A 15642-nucleotide genomic window follows, 5' to 3' on the forward strand; every position below is an offset into this window, starting at 1 on the left:
TTGTGATTGCCAAATTGGGGTTCGACTCCCACTTAAACTCGTTATTACCTTTGGTCCCTGCAATCTAACCCTCCTTGTGAGCTTAGGCTGTGGTATTTGGGGGAGCCTATAGGTAAATCTTCTTATTCATCAGCAGCCATTGCCTGGCCATCATTGTTCCTAGCTTAGGTGGAGAAGGGGCTTGGATGATATGTGTATATGATGAGTCTCTAGGACATTATCCCGCTTGATAGGGCAAAGTCACTTTACCTTACCTCTGCCATTCATGAGTGACCTGTAACCTTTAAATAATAAATCACATTATGAAATTATCACTAATTTTTTTCACTGTCAGTTTCATAAAAATCAAATTTAACGGAGAAAATATATTTAAACTGAGAGTTGAATAATCCTAAAAAACAGGCATATAGAAAATTTCCATACAATATTTAATTGACTGATGACGGATAAAAAAGAGTAAGTAATAAAAAGGAAAAGTTTATATCATCAAATCCAATAAAATTCATTCCAAATTCTTTCCTACACGACAATAAATTTCAGTCGAAAACTTAATATCTATTGGACAGCGAATGCAACAAGCTGTCATCTGTCAATATTAGAAAAAATCTTCAAAAGTAATAAACAGAATTAAATGTTCCGAGCAATCAGTCAAAATGAAATCTCCATTGCATTCAACATTGACTGTCGGATTCAATAACTCGCTCTGTTTACATGCAGCATCGAACACCCGGGGAATCAGTCTGACTGGGAGGCGTTCGTTCCATGACGTTTGTTTACAAAATGCATCAAGAGATTGAACGATTAGTTTTATGTAGTGCTGATTTTTATTTTTATTTTTAAAATGTCGGTTGTTTGTTGAAAAATTTGATTATTCAATTATCTTTTCATCATGCAACTAATTATGATAATTTAAAAGAGGAAAAATTGCATTTTAATCTAATTATATATCAAATACACTAAGCCTTTTATGCATTAGTGCATTAATATGTTAAATATCTATTATGCATAATTGAGTAACTTTTTAGAATTGGAAATATTTTTATATATTACATAATTCCACTATCTGACTAACTATTTAGAATTGAAACTATTTTACTATTTCTTATGATAAAGGATAATTCAACTACCTATCTAACTATTCAGAATAATAAATATTTTCCTACTTCATATGATAAAGGATAATTCAACTACCTAACTATTCAAAATTACAAATATTCAAATATTTCATATTTTAAAGGATAATTAAACTAACTGACTAACTATCCCTATTTGTAAATATATCCTTTCTTCATATGATAATGGTTAATTCAGCCACATGACTATATAATTGTTCTTAAAAAAAATACTATGTCATATGATATAGGGTAATTCAACTAACTGTCTAACTATCTAGATTGTATATATTTTATATTTTTGATATGGGAAAGGATAATCGAGCTATCTAAGTAACTATTCAGAATTTATAATATTTTGCTATTTCATATGATTAAGGATAAACATAATAATCGTTTATATTATGAATTGGAATATCTTTATATCAGACTCTTTCAATTGAAAATAGATTATTATATAATTTCATTCAATACTCATAACAATCGGTAGTAATAATCAAAGGCATTATGATATATCAATAATACGAATTAATATAACCTCATTGAAATCCCATTATGAAACATATAATATTTACTCTATCAGTAAAGACCAAACCTTAAATATTACATGAAATATGATAACCACTTCATTTACATTTCATCAGAGAGAGAGAGAGAGAGAGAGAGAGAGAGAGAGAGAGAGAGAGAGAGAGAGAGAGATAGATGGAACCGGATAATTGCATTAAAATCGAGTCCTCTTATGACGTTTATAATAACCTCGGTAATTCTTTAAATCCGGATAATGACATATATTGAATTAAACTTCAGGGAAACGCAACAATAGGGTAAATTTTAGAAATTATTGTTGGATCTTATATAAATATAATTAGGTGGGTAATTAGCAGAAATAAGCAGAAGGGAGACAGATTAGGTTATGTTGAATTATACATAAGATATACAGTTATGAATTATCCATTTATTATATATATATAAATATATATATATATATATATATATATATATATATATATATATATATATATATATATATATATATATATATATATATATGCTGCTAATATAACTTACTTTTGGTTTGCTAATCTCTGCAGAGAAGATTGCAAAATGTAGTTAACATGATATTCTGTATTGTTTTTCATTCAAAACATAATTAAACATAATTACACTATATTACTCATTATTGAGATAAATTAAATAAAAAAAAAACCTGTATAATAGAATTAAAATTTGTTGGTAATACGACTAACTCTCTTGTTTCTAATCTCCGCAGAGAAGATAGTGTATATTTTCTTCAAATTCTCTTTTAAATTGTTCGCATTTTATTATAGTTTATTACTTATTATAAAGTTAAATTATAATAAAACAAAATAAAAAAACTTGTTAAAACATAGTGTAAATTTAACTGCCAATATGACTTACTCTTGTATTGCTAATCTCCTTTGACCAAATCTGGAAATATGATTATCTGATATAATATATTGTTTCTTTTAGCTCTTCTTAAACAGTATCACACTTAATTACAGAAGACTGCTTATTATGAAATTGAAAAAAAATAAAGATTAAGAATATTGAAAAAAATCACAGTAAAAAAGTCACCATGAAATTGAATTATGATTAAAAAAGCCTCATTATCCAAGTCTGAAACTGTCACAACTCGTCCATTCAAGTCTCACTTCCACCCATCACGCCTAATTACACTTAATTATACTTCATCACACTTCATTACGCTTCAAAGAATAGACAAACTCCGCTTCACTTCTCTTAATCTCAAGATTATTTCAAAAGCGAACATTAGCTTTTTCTCACTGGATTCCAGGACACTGGATTCAACTCTTCTTTTTCTGACGCCTCGCTGGACAGATGTTTCTCTTGTTGTGTTGTTGTTGTTGATTTTGTTGTTATTTATTTGTGCTGTTGCAGCTGGTGGAATTACAGACCTCGTAAATTTACCATAATCTTTACAGCTTTCCATGTTGGGCGGATTAACATTTTTTTTTTATTTAGTGGTATTTTGGTTTGAATAGGATTTTGGTGATAGGCTTGATTATTTATAGTTATATCTAGACTATAAACGAATGTATGTGTTTATATAAACACAGACACAGACACACTCTCACACACACACACACACACACACATATATATATATATATATATATATATATATATATATATATATATATATATAAACCTTCTAACAAGATATCTTTTTATACTGATCCTATTATATGTATCTATAGTTCACATAATTTATATCATAATGTAAAACATTAACAAATTAAAAATAAACAAACAGAAAAGTATCAAAGACAAAATAAAAAAAAATAGTAAATAGTAAAAGATTTTAAACAAAACATTATTGAAAATAAAAATTCACAAACAAATATAGAGATAGAATATATTTCATGTTAAAATGTTTGACCTCTGAAGTGATAGAAAATATAGTCTCTTTAAGGATGATATGCCCTAGAGAGAGAGAGAGAGAGAGAGAGAGAGAGAGAGAGAGAGAGAGAGAGAGAGAGAGAGAGAGAGTGAGAGAGAATAAATACTACTGTCTCCTAAATATTTCGCAATTTAAATGGATTAAAATACTGCAGAAATGATTGAATTTTTTTTTTTCCAGGAAACATTCCTTATTATTAAAAGTGCTATATTTTGGAAGTAAATTGAGAAATGGATCTTAAAGTTGATATGGAACTCTTTCTCTTCCATAGTGTTTCGTGTTCATATATATATATATATATATATATATATATATATATCCAATAAGTTTAAACCATTGACTTGGCAGAAACAAACAAGTGTATCAGGAGCTGAAGTTTATTTATTCTCTACCAATCAAAGATGGTGAAAAACTGAAAAATACAAAATAAACCAAATTTTACAATGTGATAATTAATTTAGGCTAAACAAAGTCTGAAAGTTTTGAAAATGTCCAAACAAGGCCATGGAAGTGAAGTTTACAAGTATGAACAAGTTGTACATGAAACAGTAGAAATTTCAGAAATATCAAAATAGTTCTATGAGTAGATATATAATTTCACAAGAAAAGAAATCAAAATGTTATAGTTACATACGCTGTGGTTAGCCACAAATTGTATCGGCAAACAAGTTGTCCAGTATATATCTTATAAGGCAGTATTCCTGTATGTAGGTAACACTATACTAATCTTCAGATAAGTTTGTTTAACCCTTTGAAGACTTCCTTTTCCTACACAGACCAGAATCTCAAACCTGTCACAACATAATTACAAGCGTAAACAGTCTGTTAAAGAACCACTCAACAAATATTGAACACTGGTTCTAAACAATGCTCATAAATACTCAAAATACCAATTATCTCCATTTACCAAGTTAAAAGAAAATTAACGAAATATACAGTAGGTTTCCAGAGATAAAATCAGTTGCAATTCTAGACCATGTATAGAAATGTTTGTCAAAATGAACCATTCCTATAAATGCAGAAGTATAAATAACAATTATAATATATAATATACTTTCGAGTCTATTGATCCACCAAAAAGTCACTAGTATTGTGCCATAGAACAAACCTCCTGTATGTCTGAAAACCATCATATTTAATTAAATGAAAGTAGTTCAGTACACTCCCCGTCTGATATCTACCGGATATCACTATACCAAATAATGAATATTGGATACAATGTCACTAAATACAAAATTATAGACAGTTCTCTACAAGAAGAATCATATCCACGATTGAACGTGTGTAGATGGTCGGTTTACCGTTGACGATGGTACGCACTTCAGCTTTCCGGACATGATCGTCGGAACTTTTCAGAGGATTCATTATTACACCCATTGGCCATTGGGTACGACATAAGTTTTTGTCCTTGAGTAGGACCACATCTCCTTTGACGAGATCACGGTGATGCTCAATCCATTTCTGACGTTGCTGTAATAACGGTAAATACTCCTTTCTCCAACGAGACCAAAAGATACTGGCTAAAGCTTGCACACGTTTCCACTATGCAAGATGCAAGTCTCTTTCATTGAAGTCTCCTTATTGATCCGATGTGAAGATATAATCTGTCTTCTGAGTTAATAACATAGTTTTTGTTAAGATTAATGGGTTTTCTGGATCTGGTGACACAGGTACTAGAGGCCTGGAGTTAATTATCGCCGACACTACTGTCAGGAACGTGTTAGGCTTTTTCCGGTATTGTTTAACAACATGTAGTCTAGTATCCTCCTAGTGATGCCAATCATCCTTTCCCATGCTCCTCCCATGTGAGAGGAATGGGGTTGATTAAAGATCCAAGTAGTTCCAGAATTGTACAAAAATTTCCTGAAAGGTCCATCCTCGACGTTAATAGAGTCTATTCTCAGCTTGTCAACTGCACCAATATAATTAGCTCCACGGTCGGACCGAAATATTTTCACTTGATATCTTAGAGATATAAATCGTCTGACGGCGTTAATAAAAGCCGAGGAGCTCATTTCTTCAATAAGTTCGATATGAACAGCTCCAGTTATTTGGCAAGAAAAAAGTTAGCATATCCACAGTTAGCATATCCACAGCGAGTTCTACGTGAAACTATTGTCCATGGTCCAAAGGGCTCTACTCTTACATTTGTAAAAGGAGGCGATGGCTCAAGACAATCCTCTGGTAAATCAGACATGATTTGACACTCCGTCTTTCCTCTTAGCTTACGATATGTCACACACTTGTGAATGAATGATGAAATCAAGCGTTTCCCTCCAACATTCCAGAATCCAGCGGATCTAACTGCTCCATCAGTGAAGTGTCTACCCTGATGTCTGACTTTACCGTGGTAGTGTCTGACTAACAGCATTTCTATATGATGACGTCCTGATACAATTATGGCTTTCTTTTCTTTCAAACTCAAGTCAGAATTGACTATTAGGCCTCCTACTCTTAGTATCCCTTGTTCGTCCAAGAATGGATTGAGGTTGGCTATCTGACTGCACTTTGGTACCGGTTCATTTTACTGAAGACAGTCCATTTCCACTGGGTAAACTTCCAATTGTACTGACCTTATGATGAAGTTTTCAGCGTTGATATAACTGTCCACTGAAGTTAAAGATGGTGTCTCTACTGCCCTGTGTGAACGGCAGAACCATTTTAAAAAGACAACTCCTCGTATAAGTGAGTCCCAAGTAGAGAAATGTAGGAATCTGTCTATTCCTATATTGTGAGAAAGTGTAGCACATGTCTTCTTTATGTCCACATTTATGCAAACTTCCTTGTCACTGTCTGGATCGACAAGCTGAAACTTAGTCTCAGAAGCTTCCTCCTGTTGCAAAGTAAGATGCTTTGGTCCATATAACTATTCGCTATTGTGAATTTCATGAGCTTCAAAGGATCTAGTTGCTGAATCAGCTGGTTTATGGTGAGTTGGCACACAGTTCAACTGACTAGAATCAGAGAATCTTCTGATACGCTCCACTCTGTTTGCTACGTAAGTGTAGAATCTCCTGGTTTCATTGTTGATATAGCCTAAGACAACTTTACTATCTGTGTGGTACTTGACTGTTTCTATGCTTATGTATAGGTTATATGTAATGTACTGTGCAATTTCTATAGCTAACACAGCTACACATAATTCCAGACGGGGAATGGTATGGCCACCGGTTGGTGCAACCTTTGCTTTCCCGAGAAACTGGATGTATCACTGATGTCGGTTGTACGGAAAGTATGCAACAGCTGCTATGGCTTTTTCGGATGCATAACAGAGAAGACATGAAGCTCCTTGGAGACAGTTTTACTGAGGTAAGGCACATAAGTACGCGGTATGCATAGCTTTTCAAGTTCCTGCAAGGTGTTTCTCCAAGATATCAACTCTGTGGCTATTTTGTCTGAGAGGGGTTGGTCCCAGTCAACAGTCTCTGAAACTAACCTTCTGAGTAAAAGTTTACCATGTATTATAATTGGAGCTAGGAATCCGAGCAGATCATAGATGCTGTTAACCGTCGAAAGTATTCCTCTCTGTGTTATAGGTTTATTTTCAGATGACAACTGAAACAAGAAGTCGTCCGTATTTACATCCCAACTTAATACTAGACTATTTTGTAAAGGCTTACAGTCGGCCTCTAAGTCTAGGTCCTTCAGGTTTGATGCCAGATCGTTGGTTGGAAGGGCTTTCATGACTTCTTCAGAATTTGAGGCGATTTAGTGAAGCCTTAGGTTCCCATAAATGGCTAGTGCCTTTTGCGTGACTTTTATGAGATTGATAGCTTCCTCTTTAATAGTGCATGATGTAAGACCATCGTCTACATAGAAGTTTCTTGACACAAATTGCGTTACCCGGTTGCCGAAATCTTTTCCTGATGCCTGAGCAGTTTTCCTCAGTCCGAGTGTGGCAACGGCTGGTGACGTACTATTTCCGAACACATGAACTCTCATGCGGTATTCAACAAGGCCATTGTCAATGTCATTATCTTTGTGCCACAGGAATCGCAGATAGTTGCGGTGGTCTTTTCTTAATAGGAAACAGTGAAACATGTGCTGGATATCAGCTGTTACTGCCACCATTTCTTTGCGGAAACGTTTAAGCACTCCTAAAGATCGTTGGTTAGGTTTGGGCCAGGCAACAAAACACTGTTAAGCGATACTCCATTACATTTAGCAGAGGAATCAAACACCTCTGATCTGGTCAGGGGTCTTAGGATGGTAGACACCAAATAATGGTAAGTACCAGCACTCTTCGTGATCTTTGAGTGGTGGTGCAAGCTCTGCATTGTTATTGTCGAAAATCTAACTCATGAATGTGAGAAAGTGTTCCTATTTTACCGGGTTTCTTCGCAGACTGGCATCTAATAGCATGGCAAGTTGAAGAGCTTGCTGTCTCTTGTTTGGCAGAGACTGGCGTGGTACACGGAGCGGTAACGGTGCTACGCAACTTCCGCTGGCGTTTCTCATAAATTTATTGTCCATTTGCTTTAGGAACATTCTGTCCCCATAAGACATTGCTGGCTTGTCGTCATTCTTTGTTTTCTCAAATATAGATGAGTGCATATCCTGTTTTATGGGATCCGAGTAGTTTTCTTTGATATCAAACTTGTTGATACATGGTTCAAACAGTGATGGCTGTCCATTTATTAAGATGTTGGTGAATTTGATGTTAAGTTCAATTGGAATGTGTTGCTTGTTGATACAAGTTTCTCCTATAATCACCCATCCAAGTTTTAGCTGCTGAGCATATGGAGCCCTTTGCGAACCAAAGCGCTGATCAATCACATGGTGTGCCTTAATAAGATCTCTTCCAATTAACAGTAGAATTTGACAGTTATCATCAATAGGTGAGATGTTGTCTCTGATATCCATCAAGTGAGGATAATGCATTGCGACTTCCGGTGTAGGAATTTCATCCCGATTGTCGGGAATGTGATCACATTCTATTAAGGTTGGCAGATCTAATATTGTGTAGCCCTGTATCGATTCTATGACAAAGTTTCTCCCTCTTCTGCCTGAAGTAACTACTCTGCCAGAGCATGTCGATAGCGTGTAATTTTCTGGCTTGTCCCATACGTTGAATAAATTGAAGAAGTCGGGTGAGGCGAGAGATCGATTACTTTGGTCATCAATAATGCCATACATTTGCACAGCCTTGTCTGGATTGTCCTTGTGGAACACCTTCACTGGGAGTATTTTTGCACATGATTTACCACCATAATAATCCTTGCAGATCTCTGTGCAAGAAGAGTCGATTGAAGTTGTCTTAGTTTCAGCCATTTCAGCATGCTCCCCGCCGTGAGCTGCTTGGGGAATGTCCTTTGATAATTTCCCTCCAGTAACATGTAGTGCTGTAGCATGCTGTTTACTTCCACATTCCTTGCAAGATATCTTGGCATTGCAGTTTCGGCTTATATGTGTGGTTGACTCGCAGCACTTGTAGCACACATTATTTTCCTTCAGTAGTTTTTTGCATTCTTCTATAGACTTCACTCTGAACCCACGATATTCATTATATAGATGTTTAGTTTTGTGAAGAATGCACAGGTTCTTTTCTTCTCTAGAACTTTCAGGTTTTTGGTAAACTGCTGTCTTACGGACGTTTATCTTGGTGTTGAACTGAGGTACACTCCGTGGTAAGGTCCCCTTTGCTGATAATGTAACATTCGAATCAAGGTCGAGTCCCGGGTCGTTCTTTATCCGACTTATTTCTCTGATAAAGGAAGTAAATTTTTAGGTGACATCCTTCTAGCATTAGAGGTTCTTTGACCTATATTTTGAGGTGCCCTTTTCCTAGCATTAGAGGTTCTTTGACCTCTAGTTTGAGGTGCCATCCTTCTAGCATTAGAGGTTCTTTGACATCTATTTTGAGGTGCCATCCTTCTAGCATCAAAAGTTCCTTGACCTCTATTTTGAGGTGCCATCCTTCTAGCATTAGATGTCCCTTGACCTCTATTTTGAGGTGCCATCCTTCTAGCATTATATGTTCTTTGACCTCTATTTTGAGGTGCCATCCTTCTAGCATTAGAGGTTCTTTAACCTCTATTTTGAGGTGCCATCCTTCTAGCATTAGAGGTTCTTTGACCCATATTCTGAGGTCCTATCCTTCTAGCATTTGATGGTAATTGACCTCTATTTTGTGGTGCCATCCTTCTAGCATTAGAGGTTCTTTGACCTCTATTTTGAGGTGCCATCCTTCTAGCATTAGATCTTCTTTGACCTTTATTTTTAGGTGCCATCCTTTTAGCATTATATGTTCTTTGACCTCTATTTTGAGGTGCCATCCTTCTAGCATTAGATATTCTTTGACCTCTATTTTGAGGTGCTATCCTTCTAGCATTTGATGGTAATTGACCTCTATTTTGAGGTGCCATCCTTCTAGCATTATATCTTCTATGACCTCTATTTTGAGGTGCTATCCTTCTAGCATTTGATGGTAATTGACCTCTATTTTGAGGTGCCATCCTTCTAGCATTATATGTTCTTTGACCTCTATTTTGAGGTGCCATCCTTCTAGCATTAGATCTTCTTTGACCTCTATTTTGAGGTGCCATCCTTCTAGCATTAGATGCTCTTTGACCTCTATTTTGAGGTGCCATCCTTCTAGCATTAGATGTCCTTTGACCTCTATTTTGAGGTGCCATCCTTCTAGCATTAGAGGTTCTTCGACCTCTATTTTGAGGTGTCATCCTTCTAACAATAGAGGTTTTTTTTACCTCTATTTTGAGGTGCCATCCTTCTAGCATTAGAGGTTCTTTGACCTCTATTTTGAGGTGCCATCCCTCTAGCATTTGATGGTAATTGACCTCTATTTTGAGGTGCCCTCCTTCTAGCATTAGAGGTTCTTTGGCCTCTATTTTGAGGTGCTATATTCCTAGCATTAGAGGTTCTTTGACCTCTATTTTGAGGTGCCATCCTTCTAGCACTAGATGTCCTTTGAACTCTATTTGTAGGTACCATCCTTCTAGCATTATATGTTCTTTGACCTCTATTTTAAGGTGCCATCTTCCTAGCATTAGAGGTTCTTTGACCTCTATTTTCAGGTGCCATCCTTCTAGCATTAGAGGTTCTTTAGCCTCTATTTTGAGGTGCCATTCTTCTAGCATTAGATGTTCTTCGACCTCTATTTTGAGGTGCCATCCTTCTAGCATTAGATATCCTTTGACATCTATTTTGAGGTGCCATCCTTCTAGCATTAGAGGTTCTTAGACCTCTCTTTTGAGGTGCCATCCGTCTAGCATTAGATGTTCCTTGACCTCTATATTGAGGTGCCATCCTTCTAGCATTAGAGGTTCTTTGACCTCTCTTTTGAGGTGCCATCCGTCTAGCATTAGATGTTCTTTGACCTCTATATTGAGGTGCCATCCTTCTAGCATTAGAGGTTCTTTGACCTCTCTTTTGAGGTGCCATCCTTCTAGCATTAGAGGTTCTTTAACCTCTATTTTGAGGTGCCATCCTTCTAGCATTAGAGGTTCTTTGACCCCTATTCTGAGGTCCTATCCTTCTAGCATTTGATGGTAATTGACCTCTATTTTGTGGTGCCATCCTTCTAGCATTAGAGGTTCTTTGACCTCTATTTTGAGGTGCCATTCTTCTAGCATTAGATCTTCTTTGACCTTTATTTTTAGGTGCCATCCTTTTAGCATTATATGTTCTTTGACCTCTATTTTGAGGTGCCATCCTTCTAGCATTAGATATTCTTTGACCTCTATTTTGAGGTGCTATCCTTCTAGCATTTGATGGTAATTGACCTCTATTTTGAGGTGCCATCCTTCTAGCATTATATCTTCTATGACCTCTATTTTGAGGTGCTATCCTTCTAGCATTTGATGGTAATTGACCTCTATTTTGAGGTGCCATCCTTCTAGCATTATATGTTCTTTGACCTCTATTTTGAGGTGCCATCCTTCTAGCATTAGATCTTCTTTGACCTCTATTTTGAGGTGCCATCCTTCTAGCATTAGATGCTCTTTGACCTCTATTTTGAGGTGCCATCCTTCTAGCATTAGATGTCCTTTGACCTCTATTTTGAGGTGCCATCCTTCTAGCATTAGAGGTTCTTCGACCTCTATTTTGAGGTGTCATCCTTCTAGCAATAGAGGTTTTTTTTACCTCTATTTTGAGGTGCCATCCTTCTAGCATTTGAGGTTCTTTGACCTCTATTTTGAGGTGCCATCCCTCTAGCATTTGATGGTAATTGACCTCTATTTTGAGGTGCCCTCCTTCTAGCATTAGAGGTTCTTTGGCCTCTATTTTGAGGTGCTATATTCCTAGCATTAGATGTTCTTTGACCTCTATTTTGAGGTGCCATCCTTCTAGCACTAGATGTCCTTTGAACTCTATTTGTAGGTACCATCCTTCTAGCATTATATGTTCTTTGACCTCTATCTTAAGGTGCCATCTTCCTAGCATTAGAGGTTCTTTGACCTCTATTTTCAGGTGCCATCCTTCTAGCATTAGAGGTTCTTTAGCTTCTATTTTGAGGTGCCATTCTTCTAGCATTAGATGTTCTTCGACCTCTATTTTGAGGTGCCATCCTTCTAGCATTAGATATCCTTTGACATCTATTTTGAGGTGCCATCCTTCTAGCATTAGAGGTTCTTTGACCTCTCTTTTGAGGTGCCATCCGTCTAGCATTAGATGTTCCTTGACCTCTATATTGAGGTGCCATCCTTCTAGCATTAGAGGTTCTTTGACCTCTCTTTTGAGGTGCCATCCGTCTAGCATTAGATGTTCTTTGACCTCTATATTGAGGTGCCATCCTTCTAGCATTAGAGGTTCTTTGACCTCTCTTTTGAGGTGCCATCCGTCTACCATTAGATGTTCTTTGACCTCTATATTGAGGTGTCATCCTTATAGCATTAATTGTTCTTTGACCTCTATTTTGAGGTGCCATCCTTCCAGTATTAGATGTTGTCTGACCTCTATTTTGAGGTGCCATCCTTCTAGTATTAGATGCTCTTTTACTTCCAGGATGTCCTCAGTACCAAATCTCTCCACTTCCTCAGAGAACTCTTCATTATTGCTCCGCTCCTTTGAGATTTCTATTTATTCTCCCTGCCTTCGAGAGCTCTCTTTTCCTCTTTTCTCTCTTATAGAGCTTTTTATCATTCTTCTCTCTCTTTGATACCTCTCTGTTATTCATCTCTTCCTTAGTGATTTCACTATTACTGGTCTCTTCCTTAGACACTTAAGCATTACTGGTCTCTTACTTTGAAAGCTTTCTTTTTCTCCTCTTTTTATTTGAGAGCTTTTTATCACTACTCTCTATCTTTGAATCGTATTCAGACCGATTTTCTTCAAGAGTATGAACTTTTTCTTCTTCCGCCTTCTCATTTTCTTGTACATCCTCCTCTTCTCCTCTTTGAGGAAGACCCGCCTCTTTTTCTTGTTCTTCCACTGGAAGATCGATTTCATCTTCCAGTTCATCATGGACCTCTTCTTCAGCAGATAGATCGATTTCATCCTCCAGTTCATCCTGGAAAGTTTTTCCAGCTGGAAGAAATTCACCATCTTACAGCTCTTCTTGGAACACTCCTTCTGCTGGAAGAAATTCACCATCTTCCAGCTCTTTTTGGAACATTCCTTCAGCTGGAAGATCGATTTCATCTTCCAATGCATCTTGGAACACTCCTTCAGCTGGAAGAAATTCACCATCTTCCAGCTCTTCCTAGAACATTCCTTCAGCTGGAAGAAATTCACCATCTTCCTGTGTTGTTTCTCCTTCAATTTCCTTGAGAAGATTCTGCAAAAGCTCTTCATCTCTCACAGTGTCTCCTCCTTTTCCGTTTCTTCCACACAGGCACTTGAAAAAGAAAAATGCTCCGACGGCAGCAGTGCCAAAGGCACCTGTGCCCAAGAGCAAGGCCATCTTCGGCCAAAGGACATGTTGGTCGACCAAACGGAGAACCTCATCCTTCTCCGCTGCTTCGCCGCCGACAATGTCCCTCGCCAGGCCCGCCAGAGTTCCGTTGCAGGATGTGATCGCCATTGCCATCCTCCGTTAAGGAGAATTCTTACAGCTTTCTTCATTGCCTCCATTTCAAAATTCGCGGAAAATGCTTTGAAAACTTGAGAAGCCATATCTATGATTACAGAAACCTTTCCTGAATTCAGCATTATTTTTTAAAAAAGCGAGTTGAAGAGAGAGAGAGAGAGAGAGAGAGAGAGAGAGAGAGAGAGAGAGAGAGAGAGAGAGAGAGAAAGAGAAGCCAATAGAATACGACAGATTCTTTTTAGGTTTCAACTGGAGTCCAAATGTCTTCAGGTATGAAGGGGAGAGAGAGAGAGAGAGAGAGAGAGAGAGAGAGAGAGAGAGAGAGAGAGAGATAAATCAACAGAGAATCCACAAAATAAAGAAATACGGAAAAGAATAAAAAAAACCTTAACAAAAGGAAAGATTTAATCATAGTTTTTTTTCTGTGCGAATCGTAACATTATTATCAGCTAAGACGCTTTTGAGGCAAATCTGACCCTCTGAAGACCGTTCTGGAAGTGTTCTTATTTCATCTTCGTTTATTCCCAGTATGTAATGTTCGCCAACGTATGAATTTCCTCTGTATTCGTGTTAACAATTATGGAAATGACCGAAAGATTAACGAATTCCAACTTTCTCTCTCTCTCTCTCTCTCTCTCTCTCTCTCTCTCTCTCTCTCTCTCTCTCTCTCTCTCTCTCTCTCTCTCGTAGGGATATTCAAAGTGTCTCCGTAGGAAAACGGGAAAAATTTAACGCTGAAGACGAATTTGTTCTTTTCCGTGGTTTTCATTCCTTAATTCTTCGTTCGTTTTCACTCCAATTATGCAAAATTCTATCATATTCTAATTTCCGGTGTAATAGAGAGAGAGAGAGAGAGAGAGAGAGAGAGAGAGAAATTCCAAATAAGTCTCTGTTCGAAAGAAATCTTCAATGTCTCCGGAGGAAAATAGGACAATTTTGTCTAATGGCCGATGTAACAGAGAGAGAGAGAGAGAGAGAGAGAGAGAGAGAGAGAGAGAGAGAGAGAGAGAGAGAGAACGGGCATTCTCGTCATATGTCATTTCCGTTTATTTCTTGCAAATCTCTTCAGAATTCATCTTCCTCTTCTTCTTCTTCTTTCTATTCCTAAATATTATAAATACGTTCTCACTTGTCATTCGATCTATTCTGAAAATGTTAAATCATTATGAAAAGAGAATTATAAACATATAAAAATAATAGGCAAATCGGTAGAGTTACTACATTGTCGGAGTGAAATTTGGTGAGTTTTATGTTGGCGAATAACTTGCTAAATCAGGTAACTTCTAAGTTTTGGTCATTGTTTATCAGTTTACGTAATATATATATATATATATATATATATATATATATATATATATATATATATATATATATATATATATATATATATATATATATATATATATATATATAACTAGCGTTTAAAATTATGCTATTTTGGCGTTTTGCAAAACATCGTACACCTGGTAGCAACGTCTGCTTACCCAGGTCCCAAGTTCCTACAATTGAGTTCCTATTATGAAACGGAATTATTATTATTATTATTATTATTATTATTATTATTATCTTATATATGTATATATATATATATATATATATATATATATATATATATATATATATATATATATATAATGTATAATCATCAGCCGTCACTATTCCACTGTAGGACAAAGGCCTCAGACATGTTCTCCTTCTAGCATCTGTTTATGGTCTTTCCATGCTAGTTTATACCCGCAGATTTTCTTAGTTCGTTATTCCATTGTCTTCCCGTCCTTCCCCTGTTAAAAGCAAGACAATAGGGAATCTATAAGTAACTTTTGCTGGTGGGGTGGGGTTAAATCTAACAATCATAGGCCTACTAAACCCAGTTTATTAATAATTAGATATATCATTATCATTTCCTACGCTTATTGACGTAAAGGGCCTCGGTTAGATTTCGCCAGTCGTCTCTATCTTAAGCTATCAATTCAATACTTCTCCATTCTTCATCTCTTACTTCATGCTTCATAGTCCTCAGCCATGTAGGCCTGGGTCTTCCAACTCTTCTAGTTCCTCGTGGAGCCCAGTTGAAAGTTTGGTGAACTAATGTCTTTTGG

General features: G+C 36.4%; 2 protein-coding genes across 2 annotated transcripts; both read right to left on the minus strand.

The window, feature by feature from the left end:
- Window positions 1-6421: 6421 nt before the first annotated feature.
- On the minus strand, window positions 6422-7239 carry LOC137626541 (uncharacterized). Its single transcript, XM_068357585.1, has 2 exons — window positions 6992-7239; window positions 6422-6635 (listed from the first exon to the last, which is right to left on the minus strand). The coding sequence occupies exons 1-2, from the start codon at window positions 7237-7239 to the stop codon at window positions 6422-6424; spliced, it is 462 nt and encodes a 153-aa protein (XP_068213686.1).
- Window positions 7240-7263: 24 nt separating this feature from the next.
- On the minus strand, window positions 7264-13537 carry LOC137626542 (uncharacterized). Its single transcript, XM_068357586.1, has 4 exons — window positions 13450-13537; window positions 12759-12945; window positions 7885-9259; window positions 7264-7692 (listed from the first exon to the last, which is right to left on the minus strand). The coding sequence occupies exons 1-4, from the start codon at window positions 13535-13537 to the stop codon at window positions 7264-7266; spliced, it is 2079 nt and encodes a 692-aa protein (XP_068213687.1).
- Window positions 13538-15642: the final 2105 nt, after the last annotated feature.

This window comes from Palaemon carinicauda, chromosome 34 (assembly GCF_036898095.1).
Source record: "Palaemon carinicauda isolate YSFRI2023 chromosome 34, ASM3689809v2, whole genome shotgun sequence".
Taxonomy (NCBI): Eukaryota; Metazoa; Arthropoda; class Malacostraca; order Decapoda; family Palaemonidae; genus Palaemon; species Palaemon carinicauda.